The 21,274-nt window shown below is 35.8% G+C and overlaps 1 protein-coding gene across 2 annotated transcripts in view; it reads right to left on the minus strand.

The window, feature by feature from the left end:
* LOC131162013 (protein translocase subunit SECA2, chloroplastic) overlaps positions 1 to 21,274 on the minus strand; it is a 77,111-nt gene that overhangs the window by 22,453 nt on the left and 33,384 nt on the right. For both annotated transcript variants that reach the window (XM_058118108.1, XM_058118107.1), the window contains 6 exons: positions 19,819 to 19,897; positions 19,518 to 19,631; positions 18,780 to 18,875; positions 18,649 to 18,712; positions 18,191 to 18,480; positions 6,015 to 6,070 (listed from right to left, as the gene is read on the minus strand). In XM_058118108.1, the coding sequence (XP_057974091.1) occupies positions 6,015 to 6,070; positions 18,191 to 18,480; positions 18,649 to 18,712; positions 18,780 to 18,875; positions 19,518 to 19,631; positions 19,819 to 19,897 (699 nt within the window). The remainder of the gene's footprint in view (positions 1 to 6,014; positions 6,071 to 18,190; positions 18,481 to 18,648; positions 18,713 to 18,779; positions 18,876 to 19,517; positions 19,632 to 19,818; positions 19,898 to 21,274) is intronic.

Raw genomic sequence — 21,274 nt, forward strand, 5'->3', positions numbered from 1 at the left:
TAAATACCCAAACCATCTAAGTCGCCTCTCCCTTATTTTGGTTTCAATCGGTGCTATGCCTAAATATTTGTGCATATGTTCATTTCTTACTTTAACTTCTAATGTTAAACCACTCATCCACCTTAGCATGTGCATCTCAACAACTTTCATTCTTTGTATATATTGTTTCTTAGTTGCCCAGCATTCTAAAACATAAAACATAGCTGGCCTTATAGCCGTCTAATAAAATTTTCCTTCTAATTTTAAGGGTATTCTACGATCACACAACACACCTAACGCAATCCTCCATTTTACCCAACCTGTCTTAATTCTATGTACTACATCTTCTTCAATTTCCCCTTCACCTTGCATAATAGATTCAAGATATCTAAATCTATCAGTGCTATAATTATCCAGTTTAATCTTCTCTCTATTACTACTCCTTACATTACTGAAATTACATTTCATATACTCATTTTTATTCCTACTTATCCTAAACCCTTTAGACTCTAATGTGACTCACCAAAGTTCTAGCTTGGATTCCACTCCGGTCCTACTATCATCAATCAACACGATATCATCTACAAACAACATACACCAAGGGATCTCATCTTGGATATTTCTAGTAATTTCATCAATTATTAAAGTAAAATGATAAGGACTCAAGGTAGAACCTTGATGAACACTTATTGAGATTGGGAACTCTCTAGCCTCTCCTCCTACGGTCCTGATGCTAGTCACTACTCTATCATACAAATCCTTAATGACCTACATATATCTACTGCAAACTCCCTTCTTTTCTAATACCCACCAAAGTACTTCCCGAGATACGCTATAATAAGCTTTCTCAAGATCAATAAAAACCAGATGCAAGTCCTTCTTTTCCCTAAACTTTTCTATTAAACTTCTTAAAAAATAAATACCTTTTATTGTTGAACTCCCAGGTATAAAACCAAATTGATTTTCTAAAATCTTCGTTTCTAATCTTATTCTATGTTCAATTACTCTTTCCCATAATTTCATCGTATCACTCATAATCTTAATTCCACGATAGTTATTACAGTTTTGATTCAATGTCATTTTTTTTTTTTATACAGAGGTACTAAGATACTTTTCCTCCATTCTTCTAGCATTTTCTTAGTTTTTATAATATTATTGAATAGATTAGTTAACCAAATAATTCCTTTATCCCCTAAACATTTCCAAACTTCAATTGGTATTTTATCTGGTCCTATAGATTTCCCACTTTTCATCTTTTTTTAATGTCATCTTAACTTCAAGGACTCTAATTTTACGAATATATTATTTTTAATCTCTCATCATTTTTCACTTCCAAGTTCAATCTTTCATTTTGGTTTTCATTGAACAACTTATCAAAGTATCTCCGCCACCTTTCTTTTGTGTCTTCTTCTCTAATTAAGACATTATCATTCTTGTCCTTTATACATTTTACAAAACCTAAATCTTTGCATTTTCTTTCTCTAGCTCTAGCAAGTCTATAAATGTCTTTTTCTTCTTCTTTTGTATGTAGCTTAGTATATAAAGTATCATAAGCTCTATGTTTAGCTTCATTGATAGTTTTTTTGCATTTTTTCTCTCTTCTTTATATTTTTCAAGATTTTTTATATTTCCACCATTTTGCCATATCTTATACTAATTTCTTTTTGTCTTAATGGCTTTTTAGACTTCTTGATCCCACCACCAACTTTATTTACTACCCAAGTATCCTCCTCTAGACTCACCTAAAACCTTTTTTGCTATCCTTACAATAAAATTTGTCATTTTATTCCAAACAGTATTTGCATCAACCTCATCCCTATTGTCCAATCACACTCTTCGTTCAATTTATCTTTGAATTTTACCATATTATCTCCCTTCAAGTTCCACCATCTAGTCCTCTTGCGTTGATTTATGCTACTCCTCTTCCATTCTTTAATATGTATACCTAATATTAAGACTCTATGTTGTGTAGCCAAACTTTCACCGAAGATAACTTTACAATCTTTACAAGATAGACCGTCCCTGTTCTTAGCTCAAAAGAAATCTATTTTCCTTTTATTGTACCCACTCTTGAATGTTATTAAGTGTTCTTCTCCCTTTATAAAGCAAGTATTCAATATAACCTAATCATAAAACATGGCAAAATCTAAGATTGTATCACTGGACTCATTTTTATCTCCATATCCATCCTCCATGTATCCTCTCATACCCTATATTATCCTTGCCAATATGACCATTCAAATCAACTCCTAGGAATGTCTTTTCAAACATTGGAATCCATTGTAAAATACTATCCATATCTTCCCAAAATTATCTTTTCAAATTTTCTACTAAGCCTATTTGGGGAGCATATGCACTAATGACGTTCACTATGTCTAGGCCTAAATCTAACAAAATTGTAATGATCTTATCCCTTATTCTTTTAACATCTACTACATTATCTTCCAGGTCTCTATCTACAATAATACCCACCCCGTTTTTATGCTTCTCTTTGCCAGTGTACCAAAAATTAAATCCTAATTTTTCAATTTCCCTACCTTTCTCTCCTACCCATTTCATCTCCTGAAGGTAGGCTATATTAATTTTCCTTATAAATATTATTTCCACTATTTCCATACTTTTTTCCGTAAGGGTCCTTATATTCTAAGTTGCTAATCTTATCTTAGTTTCTTGTACTAACTTATTAACCCTCTCCTTTTATACTGACCCAATTTATTCCCTTGATCTAGGTGATTTTGGTAAGAATTCATGATAAAAAGATCTCACAAAGTTTTACGTTGACTATCAACTACCTAACACAACCCTACTCCTTTATCCGGGCTTGGGACAGATTGTGTGTACAAAGACTTTGTGTTACGCAAGCAAAGTACTTGTTTGCATTTTCTTTTTTTCTTTTTTTTAGCAAACTTATTTCACAAAGATAGTTTTCTAAGTTACACCCTACAACTAGTAGAAACTACTCAAACAATACAACGCATTTAAAAAAAAAAATTAAAGCATACAATTTTGAGCGTGCATCCAAGCTAGACTAATATCCACGCAATTGTACTTTTTGACAAAAAGAAAAATGGTATATTCCAAGACTTGCAAATGAAAACACAAAAAACAAATATTAAGCCTACAAATCCTAGACACAAAATCACCACAGCTAACCAACTATCGAAAAAATATATATTTAATAACAACAATAAGAAAAGAAATAACAAGAGAGGAGAAGATCTCACCGGTGGCTGAAACTAAAAAGGTGAATACAATTGCTTAAAAGTACCCTTTGATGTAGGAAAATTGATGCTGGTAACAAGAATCAATTAAAGAATATTTAAGAAACGAGGAAGTGCAATAATTCTTCAATCTGCCCAAAAAGGAGTTGGGTCAGAAAATGAATCTAAAGTTTTGGATCAAGCAGAATTTGATTTTCTATGGCTTCGGCAGCTATATTCTCGTCTCTGCCGCAGGAAATTTAATGCTGCTAACAAAAAACAATTGAAGAATATTTAAGCAACAAGGGATTGCAAGAATTCTTAAATCTAAATTCAAGATTCAAAATTCAATAATATTGAAGAAACAAGATTTCTCAACCCATAAAATCTTTATTGCTTTTTCATGATTTTAGGGTTGAAGAAACAAGAATGCTTTGGGAGAGAAGAAAGGAAAAGAAAGGAAAGAAAAGAAGAAGAAGAAGAAGAAGAAGAAGAAGAAGAACTGTTTGGCTCGTTTTTTGTTGTTTTAGTTTTTTTCTGGTTTGCTCCATATTTTTTTAGGATATTTCTTATTCTCCCTCCTTGTAAATTCTTTCTCTATTAATGATATTTATTTTTCTATCAAAAAAAAAAAACAGAAAAGAAAAGGAAAAGAAATTTTTGAAGAAAATAAAAAACTACAAGATAATGCATAACTGCTACAAGTTTGCAGCTTTAACCTCTCAGCCTTACTATACAACTCCCTATTTGTTGAAGCTCTCTACTGATCTCAAAGCTCTTAGCTGACCTCTACTATTGCTAGAAGAAGGAACAGCCCCAACCTACTGATATACAACTCAGGATCAGCCTATCAAGAACTCTTAAGCTCTTAAAGAGCTTTCAATTCCAAAGGAAGAGAGCTTTCAAGAGATGTTCAGCTGCTCTCTTGACTTGGATCGAACAAATCACAGGACATCCTCATCATTTTGCCCTAATTTTTTATGCATTTGGACTAACTGGACCAAATTTTGTGTTTATTGCAAAATTTTTAGGCCAATAAAAATATATATTAGATCTTTCCTTTAAAATTATAAATAGGAAAAATCCATATTCCATTGCACAAGTAGGACCAGTAGGATCCCAAGTAGAATTGCGAACTACTGAAATCCTACTTGATTAAGATTCTTCTTAAAATCCTCGATTAGGCAAGTCTAGATACTAGAATCGCACTATCCAAATCAAGAATTTGATAACCATGTTCAAAAATAATAATATCCAGACTCTACACTTGGACTTGAAACTGCAGTTGGCTTCTTACTCTTCCAAAACATCAAGTATTAGGGATGAGGATGCTTCAATTGACTGCAACAAAGACTCAGAAATACTAACTAAACCAAATTTCAGTTCAAAAAATTAAACCAAAACCAAACCGCTTTGATTGGTTAACCAATACTTTGGGGTAATATCCAATGATTTAAACAAACCAAACCATATAGTTTTAGGAATTATATTTTCTATGCTAAAAAATGAACAACAAATAAATACAGTGGCATGGTCTGGTCTTCTTTCCCATTACTTACAAAAACTGAACCACCAGTTTAGGTATAAGATACTATCATTACCGCCCAATAATATATCATATGTATTTATATTCTATTTATTTAAAATATTTATAAGGTGTAAATTTGGTTCGATTAACTGCAGTTATTGAGATTATTGAATTGAAACTGAATTGATTACCACAAAATGTTGAAAAATTGAACCAAGAAAATGGTAACCAATTTTTCTGTCTGTTTGATTCATTTTAGCGGTTTGGATCCATTTTTTAGTTTTCTTTGCTCCTCCCTACCAAGTTGCCACCAACAAACACATAGACTTAGTCATAGATCTTCTGCCAAGTAAGAGAGCCCATCCAATCTATATTTTTTAATATTCCTGAGGACAAGCATGACCATGATCCTCATACATAAGACCTCAACTAGGTGCACCTTTGAGGTATCTCAATGAATAACATCAACCAAGGGAGGTCTATATCTTTTTTGTCAAACCTCAAGAGAGGTCAGTTTTTTTAAGCCTAAAATTTTATTAGCGCATATCCAAAGACCAAAATCAATCACTACAAACCAAATAAGTATGCCAAACCATACTCTCGGAAACTGTTTTAAACCATATAAAGACGTTTTTAGAAGACACGCCAACTCCAACTCCGCCTAAGCAACAAACCCTAGAGATTGCTCCATATAAACCTCCTCTTGAAGGTCACCACGCAAGAAGGATATATTAACATACAATTGATGTTTCATATGTCTCAATATCGTCTTTCCTTTCTTTTTAAAAAAGCATCCAATCGGTGTAACAGCCAAAGAAAAATGGCAGCTAAGGAGATAAACAGATGCACACATGCAATTGGCCACGAATAAGAATGTATCTCAATAATCCAAGCCATCTACCTAAATATAACCATTAGCCACCACTCAAGCATTCAATCTGTCAACCAAATCGTCTAGGTTTACTTTCACATAAACACCTTACCAAAACTGAACAAGACAAGAAATGACCACCCCTAATTTTACCATCAGAACCCATAATCCTATGAAAGTATGAATGAAAGGTTTTTTTATATCATCTGCCTTAAAATAGCACCCTCTTTTCCTTAGTGAACTATGATGCGTCTAGCTGTTCCATTCCCACCCCATCCAGCGAACAAAAATGTAACCTAAGTTTACAACGCAAAAAAAAATAGGCACAATTCTAGCACATCAAGGGTCACGTTGGATTCCTATTGCTATATGTAAAGATTCAAAAATTTAAAAAACTAAAAAACTAAAAGAAAAAGAAATTGCTTAAAATAGTTACCTCACCATAAATCGGGTTGATCCAGGATCCCCTTGCCTGCCTGCTCTACCACGAAGCTATAGAAATGCATTACAATTTTGGTATTACAATTGTGTCAGAAATGGGATATATGGCAAGGAAATTAAGCAAAGAAAAAAAATGATATAAAGAGAAAATCAAGCTATAAATTATCTAAACTAACAAGTTAGTGAGTTGATGGCTTGATGCATTGGGTCTTCCTACTCCTTTAAAGACCCTCGTGGCAATATTATGCAATATAGCTAGACAACTCGGCTCATGAAAATACAAGTGTCCAAGAGTGATGGAAAAAATTGAAGAAAGTACAAAAGAATCAATAGGTAGTTTACAAAGGAAGACCTTGACTATTGTATGTAGAATTTGGGCAGCAAAACCCACACATCAAATGAAATATTACCAACTCAGAATATCATATTGAGAAGTTAGTTCATGAATTAATATAAATTTCTAGTCCATGTAATGTAAATAAAAAAACACTTCAAGAGTAAAGCTAATCAAAAATAGAAATATGCAAGGACCTAACTTACAATTTGGCTTTGAAGGATTAATGTAATTAATCATTAGGATATTACCATTTGTCCTTTAGGTGGTAAGAGAGACCATCGAGATCAGCAAGCCCTTTGGGAGGAGATGGGGAATAAATTGGTGCGTACTTAAGAAAGGACTCAAAGGAGGTAACGGTGGCTTTTGGAGGGGGTGTGGTTTAGAAAATACTGAAAATTTTAGAAACTTCAATTAACTATGGTGGGAGTGGGATGGAGGGGAGGAGATGGGTAAAAGAGGTAAAGTTGTTAAAGTATAAGGTTAATGAGTCGGAAATGTTAGGGGGTTAGGAGACTGTAAGAAAATGGGTTTGGTCTTATAACTAGAGTCTGGATACTCACCTAATGTTTTACTTTTACGGGAAACTAAGTGGGGCTAAAATTAATTCAATCCACCATGTAGAGGGAAAGATTGGGCTATTCTATCTTCACGAGGGGCATCTAAAAGTATTTTGAGGGCTTGGGATGCTCACACAACAACTAGAGTGAACTTTATTTTGGAGAAGCACTGGTGATTTGCATCATTTTATGGTCCATCCAGACCTACCTTTAGGTCCTAGTTTCGAGACAAGTTAGGGGTTGTGCAAGGGTCGTGTTATTGTAGAAGGCTAGTCAGAAACGACTTTGTAGTTAGATTCCCATTAGAGAAAAAAGGTGGTGAGATATTTTCTTCTAGCATGCAGCTTTTTGATAGCTTCACTAGGGAGTGTGGACTCAAGAGATATTCTGTTAAATGCTTTGTTCAATTGGTCAATAGGGAGGAAGTAATCATAGCTAACCGGTTAGATCACTTTCTTTTACAAAAGTAGGAGGATGAATTTCTTGATCTCACTCAAGAGATTCTACCTACATCTGTTCATATCACTTGGTTGGAGTCTAGAAAATTTAGATGGGGTCCCACTCCTCTTAGGTTCGAGAATATATGTGGCTGGATCATCATGGATTCGAAATTTAGCTAAAGAGATTCGGAGTAGAAGTGAGTTGTTGGTAGCATAGGTGTTAAGTGGAACCTAAAGGTGTTTGGAGATGTAACTGTGACTGAAAAGAGTATTGGAGTGAACTAGGTGTGCTACATAGGAAAGAGATCAAGGAGAGGCTTTCAGAGAGTTAAGCAAGTGAGTGTGAAGAATTAGTTACAAAACATACTTTTGAAGGAGGTTTGGATTTTGAAGGAGGTTTGAATTTGAAGGTAGAAAATTAAATTTTAATGGATAAGGTAGGGGGATCGTAACCCTTAGGTTTTTTTATAAAGTTGCTAATGGGCGAGATGAGGCACAATTATATAAGCGAAACAGAGTTTGGGACTGGGAAAAAAAATAGTGACTAATGTTAGGATGATAGCCAATAAAGCCACTAATTTAAAATTTTGTATATTAAAGAAGATTTAGAAAGGCCAATGATTGAAAGATTGGAGTGGAGCGCTACTTTGGAAACATACATGTCTTGGTTCATAGGCCATTTGAGGAGGAAGAGATTAGTGCAGTTGTTCTTAGTTTGGAGAGGAAAAGACTGCAAAGACAGACGGGTTTAACACAGCTTTCTTTCAGGAGTATCAGAAGCATTGCACTACTTGGCTTGTTGTTCTTATATCAATATATGCGTGTAATTTAGAATTGATTTTGGAAAGTTGTACCAAATCTTGCGATTCAATTCGATTCTTGATTCTCAATTTTGGAAAATTGGAATTTCAATTTAAGACTAAAATCATGATTTGACAACTATGACCTAGATTGCTATCTTCGTTTGGAATTAATTCAAAAACTGAATTTGGGACAACTGAAAAAGATGCACTAGATTTAAACCTCTCCTGAGAAAGGCTAGGTTCCTCTAAAATTTAAGCCTCCTTCGTACCCTGAACTCCCTTTAGATCTTTAATACCAAGGTTTCACAATTCTGGGGAAACAAAGTGTGATCCTTTAGATCATGATTCTATTTAGTTTAGACTATGATTCCATAAGAATTATAAAATTTCTTTCCAGTTTTAGGGTTCTCAACAACAAAAATACTTAATATCTATTCCAAATTTGTGAATCATCTCGGGGTTTTTTAATTGGATTGCATAGTATATACCCATTATGCACACAACCCACTGACCCAACCTTCTCCACCACCGCACAGTCCACTTGGCCAACCTGTCTCAACGATTCCCCATCTTCAAAATTAGAATATGTCATGTGTTGCAACTAATCCAATAACAGCCCCTCAGATTCAATATATTGTGATGATCCAATTTCCTTATCCATTTCTTCAAGGGATAAGGATTCAAATCAGTTACAAGTAATGATCTTCTTACCTTTCTTCTTCCTCCCTTCCTCCCCCACCCACATTGATCCCTTTGCCTTTGTGTGAAGCTCTGAAAGACAATGTACCACCTCATTCTAGTCCAACAAAGCTTCTCCAACTTTGTCATCTATATTGCTCTTTCGTACTTCCAGATCACTTGGCGCTGATTTCCCAGCTCTCCAAACTGCAAAGTTCCCACTCAAGACTTCCATTCGAAGATGTGATTCTCTCTGACTTTCAACTGAACCTTGGGGGGCCTATAACAGAATTGATCAACTCCGGCCCACCCACAGCAGCCTGGCTTCTCAAGTGGACCTTAGCAGGTTAAGGCTTCTTTTTGGGCTAAAAGAACTAAGCCCATTACACACTGAATCCAGCTCAAGCCACAAGAATGCTTTCTGATCCCTAGTCTAGGCTCCTGTGCTAAGCTACCACGGTCCTTCAGCTCTTTTTAAATTGTTTCCACTTTATTATCATGATCTTCTGGCATCAACCTTTTAATTTTGCCCTGATTAAACCCACTAAAATAGTGGTGGTGCCTTTCTTGCCTCCATTTGCTGGAGACACAGCTGCCAAGGGACTCCCAGGTGATTGAATAGTGTCTGTAGTTGGTTCTGCTAAGTCAAAACTGACAATTCTAATTTCTAACCCAAGACTCACATTCATAGAACCTCCATCCAAGCATCTCAGCTTCCTCTCCTCTGTCTCCTTAGCCTTATTTCTTTCTGTGTCAATATTGCTAATCTTGCTTTGTCTGCACACTCCCTCCAACATTTCAAAGTTGTTCTTCCACCCTGAGGCTTCCTTAACATCTAGCACACAAATCATTTGGATGCCCCCTTGTTCGGAATTTTCACCAAGGATATGAAGCAACCAAATCCACTGCATCTCAAGGCCCTGAGAGATTTCACCCATGGAAATGGAGTTTGTAAACAAAAATCACGTAGCTCCTTTTCAAACCACCTTCACTCCTCTAAGTCTAAAGATAGAATGATGGAATACCGACGCTTCTTGTTGGTCTCAAGGATGTTGAGCGAGCTGCTTTTTTCCTCAAAAGAAAACTTTTTTGCTGATTAAAATGCTGAAGTTCCCCATATGGACCAAGAAAAAAAAAAAAGTTCTTTGATAGGGAGAACTGAAAAAACCAGCAATGTTGAAGAAAAATCAATTAATAAGGACTCCAGAGGGTCGTGCAAGTATAGAAAACATATGTAATATGTAAAAAACAAGACTTATATAAATTCTAGGAAAGATTTTATTGAGCTATAAAAGAAAAAATGCATTTGTTCAAAGATGTTGAAAGGAAAACCATCTGCTCTTCCAGGAGAATTCTATATTCTTTCAGAAGGCCCCACTTCTTTTAATGGTTTTGGGAAGGGTAAGGATGTTAAGAGGTTGCAGAGGTGTGCTCTTTGTGCTGTGTCATGGGGAATTTGGCTCAAAAGAAATTCTATAAATTTTTTTTTTTTTCTAGAAAGAGAACAAAAATGAGGCTTCTTTGGGACAGGGTGCAATATTTGGCTTCACTTTAGGCTTATGAGGCAGGCTGTTTCAAGGGTTGCTGTTTTCAGGGACTTTATAAAGTTGATGTTGATTTTTCATTTCTTTGTTTTCGTGAGCTAGGATTTCTAGTTCTCCTTTGTTGTATCTGTTCTCCTTGCTATTTTCAATGAAGCATCTTTTTCTATTAAAAAAATGTAAACACTCATTAATCCATATAAAATTAGATAAAAATGTTTGGGAGTAGACACATATTTTTCGGAGACCGAAAATTAAACACCGAAGTGCAAGTGCCAAGTCTCTTTCACGCTATAAAAATGGCCAAAACTGGCTTAAACCTAAGTTTTCACCCAAAATATGTGATTTTTACAAGTAACGCAGGCAATATTTATGTTATTTGTTTTTTCCCACCTCTATTGAAATTTGTTTTCCACCTCGTTTAGTGAATGCAAAGGGAGACCCTGTGATGTACATCATTAACAGATGCCATAAGGAGAGCTTGGCAATCCCTCGGAAGCTCAAGCATAAGAGGTTGCAAATGAAGAAAGCCAAATCAATTGAGGAATCCCGAATTAGAGGCACTCTAAAGTTAAAGGGACTTTAGAGTAAAAAAGAGATCAATCACTAGAGTGCCAAAAGAATCCTAGTTAGGGGGTATTTAAAAGGGAGAGACAAATGCGAGAGAATTATCATCCTCCAATAAGGGAATGCCACTTCAGGAATCAACCAATAAGAAGAAGATAGATTCTTGATTTAATGGCAATGCAACACATGGTCAAGGTGAGATATGAAAAGCCGAAAAGACACCTCACAAGCGACATGTAGAAGACATTTGAGAGTAGAGCCTAGGAAACAGCTAACAAGGTTCCCATAATGAACCTTGGTTTAAGCCCGCCAAGCATAGGCTAACTAAGCTTTCAAACATCTCTAGGTATTGATTCATAGGAAGATGCACGACATTCCATCATAATCAGTTAGATGTTTACAATGATTTCATAATATTGTGCATGCACAATATTAGCCTTCACTTTACTTATCCCCAAGAAGGAGAGATCCTTAAGAGTAAGGGACTTTGAACCTATTAGCCCTTCCACCAATCTTAGATAGAAGACTCAAAGTTGTTTTAGGGGGCAATTTACCATGGCAGCGTCTGAATTTATCCAAGATAGGCAAATTGTAGACGCAATGCTTGTGGCTAACAAGGTGGTGGAGGACGTAAAGAGGAGTAGGAGGGTTCTTATTTAAATCGGATTTTAAGAAAGCCTATGACATGGTAAACTAGGCTTCTTTGACAAGGTAATGAGTGGGAAAGGTTCTTAGGAGGAATGGAGGAATTGGATCAGAGGTAACCTAAGCTCAACCACCTTGCTAGTTATTGTCAATGGTACCCGAGAGAGTGATTCAGGGCATCTGGGGGGCTCAGGAAGGGGATTTTTTGTCTCAGTGATGAACGCCTTAAGTAGGTTGCCTTTGCATGCACAAAGTCTGGGGGTGATCAGAGGCCTACATATAGGGTTGAATAGTATTCGGTGAAAACCGAACTCACCGACCAAACTGAAGAAGTTCAGTTCAATTGGTTCGGTTAAAATTTTAACTTTGGTTAGTTTGGTTTAATTTTTAAAAAATTTTGGTGTTCGGTGATCGGTTCGATTTAAAAGAATTTTTTTTCTGGTCAACCGAATTAACCGACAGAATGTACAAACATTAATATATAAGTTATAAATATATATATATATATATGTATATGAGTAAATATTTATAAATATATATATGTATATAAGTAAATTTATATATTCATATTATATGTAAATATAATACATTTATTTATATTATATTTGTTGAGTAATTGGGTAAAATGGAAGACCTAAACTCAATGATAGGTCTCTCCCTCTTTTCATAATATAAGTACAATTGAAATGACCATAATACACTTACTAACTCACACTTATTACTAACAAAACTCTAACACAATGCTAAACGGCTAAACAACCATTAACAGTATATAAGTAAATATATATTATAAATATTTATATATTTATATGATATATAAATATAATATATTTACTTATATTATATATAAATATAATATATTTATTCACCTATATATGTAAATACGAAAGGCATCATAATTATGGTTAAACAAATTAACCGAAATAAAATTTAGTTGGGCACTTGGGTAAGGGTTTGGCTATACCATTTAGTTCAGTTTGGTTCGGTTAATGGATATGAGTAACCAAATTTTTTTGGTGAATTTGGTACCAATAGATTGCATAGACCTACCTACACATGGGAAGGGAGGAAGTGGAGGTATCTCATCTTCTGATGATGCCATGCTTTTTTCTTGAGAACAATGTTGTGAAATTTTGTGAGATTATCATTTTTCTTTTTTAAAATCTTTGAGAAGATATTGAGTTTGAAGATTAATTTGTCCAAGAGTGGGGTGATCAACATCAATTTGGGTATTAGGGACTTAGTGGTACACAGCCTTGGCAAAATGTGTTTCCTTTACGTGGTCACCATCGCACCTCAGCCTCCCGCTTTGGGGCAACCCAAATTTTGTAGCATTTTGGGATCCTCTAATTGAGAAGGTGGGTAGGAAACAAGGGGTGGAAGAAGGCATACTTGTCTCTCAAGGGTCGTGTCACACTTTGGTGCCTTTTTTTCACCAATATACCTATTTATTTCGTCTCCCTCTTTAGAGTGCCCTTTAGAGTGGCTAGTACTTAAGAGAGGTTGATGCATGATTTCCTTTGGCAGGGGATTGAGGGAGGGTGAAAGAGGTTGCTAATAGATCCAACTTTGAAGGGGGCATAAGACTTTGCAAGTGGGAACATGATATTCAAAACATCTACTAAAATGATTATGGAGGTTTCCTTTAGAAATTAACTCCCTAGGGACAAGGTGATTAGACGTAAATACAAGGCCTATCGTAATCGGTGGGAGTTGAGAAGATGATTCGGGGCAATTCCCTTCAAATATTTTTTACTCCCACCTTTCAAAATCCCTTCTCCTAACCTCTTCCCTTGAAACCACATCATTTCGAAGGCTAAGGCTCCTTGGAAGATTCAAATTTGTGTCTGGACTATGATTTTGAATAGAATTTACACGCACTATCTACAAATCTCTCAACCCTGACATGTGTGTCATGAGCGCAAGTACAATGAAATGAATGCTCACTAGTTTGCGCATTGTAAGGTGGCAACGCACCTATGGAATGCCCTCTTCTCTTCTTTTTGCGAAGAGCAAGTAGCTCAGTAGAAAGTGGGTGATCTATTGCATGTGAGGTACAAGGGCTCTAGCTCAAGCAAAGATGGCAATGCTCTATGGAGTGGTGCTATGTTCGCTTTCTCGTGGACTCTATGGATGGAGAGGAACGTGAAAATATTTAGAGCTGTACAAATTGTTCCATTTCTTATGAGACAGGGACTTCATTTGGGGTCCACTATTTGGACTTTTTGGGGGGCTTATGACTGCAAGACCTTCAAAGAGAACAGAAGGCAGGTTTGTAGTCTTTACATTTTTTAGGACATCTTGTCTTCATCTTTTGCAGATTGATTCACCTTCAATAAAAATTTTCTCTTATCTAAAAATACTGTGCATGCATGCACCACATGAGAAAATTTTTTAATCAAGGGCAAAATAGTAACTTCCATGCATTTTCAATTAGCCCAAGTGTCACCACAATCAAATAGATGGTTATAATTAGTTCATAATATTATGCATGCAAGTTGTACGTGAGATAACTTCATAATCAAAGGCAAAGTAGTAATTTCGCATTTATTTAGCCTTATATACAAGTAGTCCTTCAAGTGCCTTGAGGAAATTCATGTGTGTCAAAAAAAAATTTCATGTGTATCAAAATTTTCCAAATGCAAAACAAAGTGATGTATGAAATTTAGCAAGAAATAGCTCAAATTTCAGAAGAAACATTAAAATGTCCCAATATTTCTAAACAATAATGCAAGACAGCACGAAAGATACGGTTATGCGAGATTGCAACCATCAAACATTCTAGGAACTAGGAAGGTATAAAAGGCTTTCAAAAAGTAAATGAGAGATCTACACCATTCTCCCTATGCACCCGCCCAAACCCTCACCTCATAGTTAAAAGTGAACTCCAAGGAGAGTAAATGGCAAAGAACACAGCTAAAAGAGAATACCAACTCATCTTCAGCTTCATGTCATGGTTGTTCTAAAAAATCTTTTTTCGACCCAATGAAAGGGTGAACGAGAAAATTTTCGTGCATGGAGTAGCCTTGGCAACCTGAGAATGGACTTGCCATCGCGAACGAACTACCCCACCACATAGGGAAATAGGATTGCCCTATGGGGGCTAGCTACTGGACTTGCCCTTGCAGCGGCTGCTGACTCCCACTAGGGAGACTCCTACAAAAATTGGCCTACATTTTTTAATAATAAATACCACAAAGTGTCTATACTGCAAGGGATTCACCCTTTGCTCCCATCACAGACTTCCATTTTCCCCCAATTTAAAAAAAAAAAATCTTTTCAAACACAAATTCTTCACCATCCATGCATGATTAGATTAGACTAAAATAAGAGAATAGAGAAAAACAGCCTATGAACTTCCTTGAATAACTTCCTTTGCTGTAATTGATTGGACTAACTTCTGCTTTCTTGTTGGTCTGAATTGGAGGATGTTAGCCATGCATACACAAGGTGCACATTAGGACTACAGCAAGGAAAGTTAGGGCTATAGAAGAGAGATCTGGGCAGACGTAGCTGGAGATTCTAACCATCACCTCTTCCTTAGGAGAAGGTTTACCAAGTGAGGAAGGTTGCTCATTTAGGAGAATGATGCAGGAGGCAATCATTAACACACAATTCTGGGGTTTTCTTAGTCACTCCAAAATAAGAAAAATGGTGGGACCATTCAATTTCAGGTGACTCCTTTCAGGCATTAGTAAAGAAGAATTAGGGGTATAGGTTGACAATGGTAAGCAATATGCTTGACTTTTCTAGAACATCCGATAATCTACAAAGCTTGGTGCTACACTTCTCAATGGAGAGGGGTGCTTCCATTCTTTATCACCAAGTTTAGACTATCAAGGACCACATAGAGATTGAGCACACAGCAGATAAGGGAGCTTGATGATGACGCTCTTCGAATTCATTGATTGGATGAGTTGGAGGCAAAGGCAACCCTCTTAATCAAAGAATCGACATTTGTTGACGGCTTGAATATAGTAAATTCGAGTCAATTGTGGGAAATCTGAAGGATGAAAATCATTGGAGGAATAGCCTAGAGGAGCTTGATAAACAGCTCAAACAAGCTCAAAGAAAACTCTAAAGAAGTATGAAGAAAAGTCAAGAGGAGTTAAGAGGAGCTCAAAGAACAGTACAAGGAAGCAACAGTCCCAAGCAAGGATTTCCAATACAAGAATATTAAGGAGAAAAATTGAGGTGATGTTGATGGTGGGTTTTGACGTTTCTACACATGTTGATTCTAATGGGGATTTTGCAGGCAAAGAGTAATGCAGTAAACTTTTTGACTCTCCAGTATCTGAGTTGCTTGGAGAGGAGGATGAGAATCTTAAGTTTTGACAATATTAGTGACTCGAGGAGAGAGTTATTGTTGGATTAATTGATGGAAGTCAAACAGCTATAGTAGTTGAACCCTAAACGAAGCATTCTGTTCGAGCTATGTGAATTTGCAGATTGTTTTATATTTGATCAAGAGGAGAAGGCACTTTGGACATAACTCATAAGGAAATCCTCCAACAATGCGTAGGTTGGTGTTTGCCATTTGAAGGAAGCTACAAGTCTTCCAAATATTGTAGTTAAGGGACTATGGCTATTATGTCATATAAGACTCATCCTATACAAGGAATGCAACTAGCTTTGAAAGTGTTGTGGGGAGTCCTCACTTTGACTTCTACAAAGACATATTAGGTGTCTCCTAAGCCTTTGAAAAGTATTCTTCGCATTCAAGGTAGTAGAACTAACTTAGTGAATATAGATTTTGTGCCAGAGGGAAAAACTAATTTAAAACTCAATTAAGAAACCTCCTTTTAATCAGGACTGAGTTAGAATCTCGTTTTTCATTTTCTTTTCATATCAGGAGTCAACTTTCCCTATAGTTCTTACTTTTCTCGCCCAAGGTTACACACACCATGTGTGTGGATGTTTTAAATTCAACCATGAAAACCAAAAAAATAGGAAGCAATTGCAACAAAAGGAAACCATTCAAGGAAGCCTACATTCTGTTGTATGCTATTTCACTAGTGTCAGTCAAAGAATAAATGAATGTTCACAGACTTGTTTAAAAATCCATAAATAAATAAAAAGGTAAACAGTGAGAAAATATATGCATGTGGCATTTTTCTTAAAAAATGTCAACTGGCTCCAGCAGGAGCGATTCCCCATGTGAGAGTCATCCCCCCGAAGGCCAAACCTGTGGGAATCAACTTTCATGAGAGCCATCCCCTTTTGGGGCCAACCACTGCAAGGGTAGGCTAGCCTCTGAGGGTTAGCCAATCCCAATGACTGCTGGGGGAGGCTCCTCCCACCACCACAACCGAGGGTTAGGCAAGTCCACGCAAGAATAGCTCTACGAGAGGTTATTCCATCCATAAAAACATTATTCTCCTTATCTTACGCTTAATGAAATAAGAGGTTGAAGATAAGTTGTTCTCCATTCTTGGTTCCCAGCTCTTTGCCCTCATCTTTGGAGTTCATTCTCAACTATGAGGTGTGGGCTTGAGTTATGAGGGAGAATAGGTAGAGATCACTCCTCTCATTTCTGGAAGTCCTTTGGACCTTCCTAAAATATTTTCTATGTTTGTAATCTAAACATAGTTTGTAAACCCAGAACAGACAGTCCTCAACAGGGTGCGTATCAGTGGTTTGGCCAGTCCAAACATAGGGAAAACAGAACCAGATGTGAGTCGAACTGGGTCGGTAGGAATTGTCCGAACTGGCCGAACCCAGAGGGGTAGGGGAGCTGACCCAGTTGAAAATTTGATAATAAGCATACAAAATGTGTGAAGATGGGAGTTTGAACTCGGGCAGAGCAGGGAAAGAAAGGGGCCAACCTTCATGTTATGTTATATTGTGAAATATATTTATTTGTTTATATATATTTAAAGGCTTCTTGACATTTTTCATGCATCATTTGTTTAATAAAAATGGAAAAGTATTAAATTCATATTTTTTAAAATTTATTTTTACACAAAGACATATGTATACAATATGAAAATCATATTTTATAATGATTTTATTGGTTTGATCATTGGGATCACCTGGTATGCACTATCTATACAAGTGCTATCAACAACACATTCTGAATCAAACAAATATTGAGATGGCATGCCCTGGTTAAAAAATAAAAAAAATAAAAATAAAAAGAACTTTCCTTTTTCGCGGATTACAAAAATATGGTTTAAACTGAGGATTATACAAAATATTCTTAATGATAACAATGATGATGATGATTGTGATTATTGTGACAGCTATAGGGCCTTTAAAAAATTATTTGCAAACATAACAAAAATTATGAAAAAAAAGAACCACATTATCAAATTCAATTTGTGCAACAAATATAGCCTTTATGTGGCAATAAATGTATTGCCATCCCAAGCAATTGAGATTTATCTTGCAGCATATTCACATCAACTTCTTTATATTATAAATGATATAATTAATAAATGTATGACACAGATTCTAAAAGAATTTAAATTTAAAAAAAAAAAAATGTTTGTTTCTAACAGGAAAATGCAAGATTGTTCATATAAACACAGGCCAGTAACTTTAGAATATATACCTAATTTAGAGTATATACTACGACCTAAATTGTGCGATTAAATGGCTCACCTGGTTATCTATTCTCCGGGATTCATGCAAAGATGTCCCTATCACATGGAGGCCCCCCAAACTTTTCACTTCAGAACCTTCATTCAGACAGTGTACTTCACAATCCTTCAATACTGACAGATAAGCGAGGGCTATGGTAGGCCCAAGGGGGTACATCTCACACTGTTCATCAGCAAGCTTCTTTAGCTCTTCCAAATCCATTGACTGACTCATTTGTATGGACTCTGAGATAATGGACTTTGCTTCACGATAGGTCCACCTCTTACCCTCACTTTTGCATACATATCTAGCTGGTGATTTATGTTTCAAATTAACAGATTCTAATCAAAGAAATAGATAAACATAAACAAAGGAAAAAAAAATGTCAATCTGAAATGCATATTTCTTTTCTTGAACAGAGAAAGAACCACTGAATCAAAGACCACTGGATCAAAGACTTTGAGAGTACAGTCACTAACCCATGAGGGCTGACCTAGCCAGCAAAGCCAGTGAGGATGGTCCAACCTTTATCTTCGGTAGTACCTACTCTAAAATAATAATTAGGAACTGAATATATTTGCTGAGCAGCACACATAACATAAATAATCACCTTTTCTGAAGCAAGCTCCCCATCATCTTCAGCATCAGGAGATTCTTGTGTCATAAATGAAAGCAAGCTGTCTTCTATAACTTCTTTTGCAAGCATCTTAAATATTACAACCAGAAAAGGCGTAAATTTACTTTCTAGAGTGAAAGAATGATCAGTAACTAAGAAACATGTATAAAAAGTAGAAGTTTCCAAAATGCAAATGTTAACGTAGATGAATGGTATAACATAAAAAGATAAATTAAGGAATGAACATATATGCAATAAATTAGGCATAGAACCGGTTGAAGACAAGATAAGGGAAGGGCGGCTTAGATGGTTTGGCCATTTGAAATGCAGGCCTAGTAGCACTTGTGAAGTGCAGTGATTTAGTTATTGTTTCTAGAACAAAAAGGGGTAGGGGTAGACCTAAAACAACCTGGAATGAGGTAGTGAGGAAGGATTTCATAGCTCTTAAGCTAGATAAGGAAATGATCTCGATCAAATGAATTGGCGGAAAAAGGTTCACGTAGCCAACCCCACCTAGTGGGACTTGAGGCTTGTTGTTGTTGTTGTTGTTGTCATAGTGAAAGAATGATGAATTTTGTCAAAAAAAAAAAATTAATAGCACAAAAAGCAAGCCATGTGGATGAAAAAGTTCACCATCAATCCTCAAAGCCGCCTAGAATAGAAAATAAAGGCATAAGAAAAATCTTCTCAAACAATGACCCCAGAATAAAATCAAAAAACAAGTAAACCTACTTTTGGATTTCCTCCAAGTATTATGTCAGTGCCTCTGCCAGCCATATTCGTAGAAAGGGTGATGGCATATTTTCGCCCTGCTTGGGCAACAATTTCAGCCTCTCTTGCAGCATACTGAGGGGAAAAACAAAATAATAATATTGGCAAAATGATATAACTAAAGATACAACCTCATTTATCAAATAAGCAATGAGATGATATAACTAAACATAAAACCACTTCCATCAAATAAGGAACCAGGAGCCAAATGACGTGCTATGCATCCAACTTTAGGATATCAACCAATTAAGCTTTAGCAGACCTTGGGCCGTGCATTGAGGACATTGTGGGGGATTTTCCATTCCTTCAGCAAATCAGACAAATATTCAGAATTCTCCACACTGCATCAAAAATATAAGAGATCACAGGTGATCACAGGTGTTAATTAACTGACTTCAGAATACTCAAGAAAAAATTAAACAATCTGCAGATCTCTTCTACAATAATTACTAACTGGAAAAAAGAAAAGATAATATAGCTCATATTAAATGATAGTAATAAGCATCCAAGAAAACCAAATGTAAATCATGACAAGCATAACTCAATAAGGAAAAACATTTCATTTTTGTATGAGATGAAATTAAATGAAGGAGAAGGGGCTGATAGATCAGAGAAAGATTGAGAAAGAAGAAGAAGAAGATTCTAGAGGGCCAATGGGCAAGCGATAGAGCAAGAGGGAGTGGAAGAGAGAACAGAAGTGTCAGCACCTATTCTTGTCCAGGGTCATCACATTTTAAAATTAATTTTTAACTTTTAGTTAAGTTTTCGTTAAATTTCTTTTATTTAAGAGCTCTTCCAAAGTATTGTCAAGACCTTCTTTCAAGTTTAAACCATGTAAAGTGATTGCTATTTTTTGTGGAAATGCGAAAAAACAAAAAAGATCATAAACTTTGGAAAATTTTGTGTATTGCAAAAGGAAACATTAGTTGATATTTGATGAATAAAATGAGTTCAAAGTTAGACGAGTTTTTGCGAATAAATGAGAGCGCTTGATTTTACACAATTGTGGTTCATGTATTGCAGATGCATCCATAAAAGTCCTAGAGGAATGTTAGCGTCAGTTGCTTCTTGCACTCTCCTTATACAAGCCCTCTTTAACTGGGCCATTAGGCCATTTTTCTCAAACATAATATGAGGCAACCACTTCAAATTTTATGTTCTCAATATTGCAGTTTTTTTTCACTTTTTTCTTTTCATAGTGCGGTTAAGAAGAGTGCATAAACCAACAGTTCTTATCATTTCACAAAAGACCATAATATCTTCTTTTGAACAAGTTTATAATGACAACACAAGATAGCGAGTAGAAGGCAACAGCTCATACTACCAGAACATTGGTTTGGTTAAAGAACATGCGAAAAGAACTTAGGTTTCAACATTCCCTGCATATGGAGTTGATATATGCTAATCAAGCAGTTATTCAAACTTCAAACTCAATTTTTCATGAGAGGACTAAGCCGCTAAAGTTGATTGTCACTTCATTCAAGAAAAGCTGTTGCAGAAGCTTATGAAAACCACGAACACGAATTCTAAGTATCAGTTAGCTCTTTCTTTACTGAATTTTTTTTATTCAAGAAAAGCTGTTGCAGAAGCTTATGAAAATCACAAACACGAATTCTAAGTATCAGTTAGCTCTTTCTTTACTGAATTTTTTTGGGGTGCTTGGATTAAGTTCATTTAACAAATTAGGAGCGTACAATATATATGCTCCATCTTGAAGG

This window comes from Malania oleifera, chromosome 8 (assembly GCF_029873635.1).
Source record: "Malania oleifera isolate guangnan ecotype guangnan chromosome 8, ASM2987363v1, whole genome shotgun sequence".
NCBI classification, from domain to species: Eukaryota; Viridiplantae; Streptophyta; class Magnoliopsida; order Santalales; family Ximeniaceae; genus Malania; species Malania oleifera.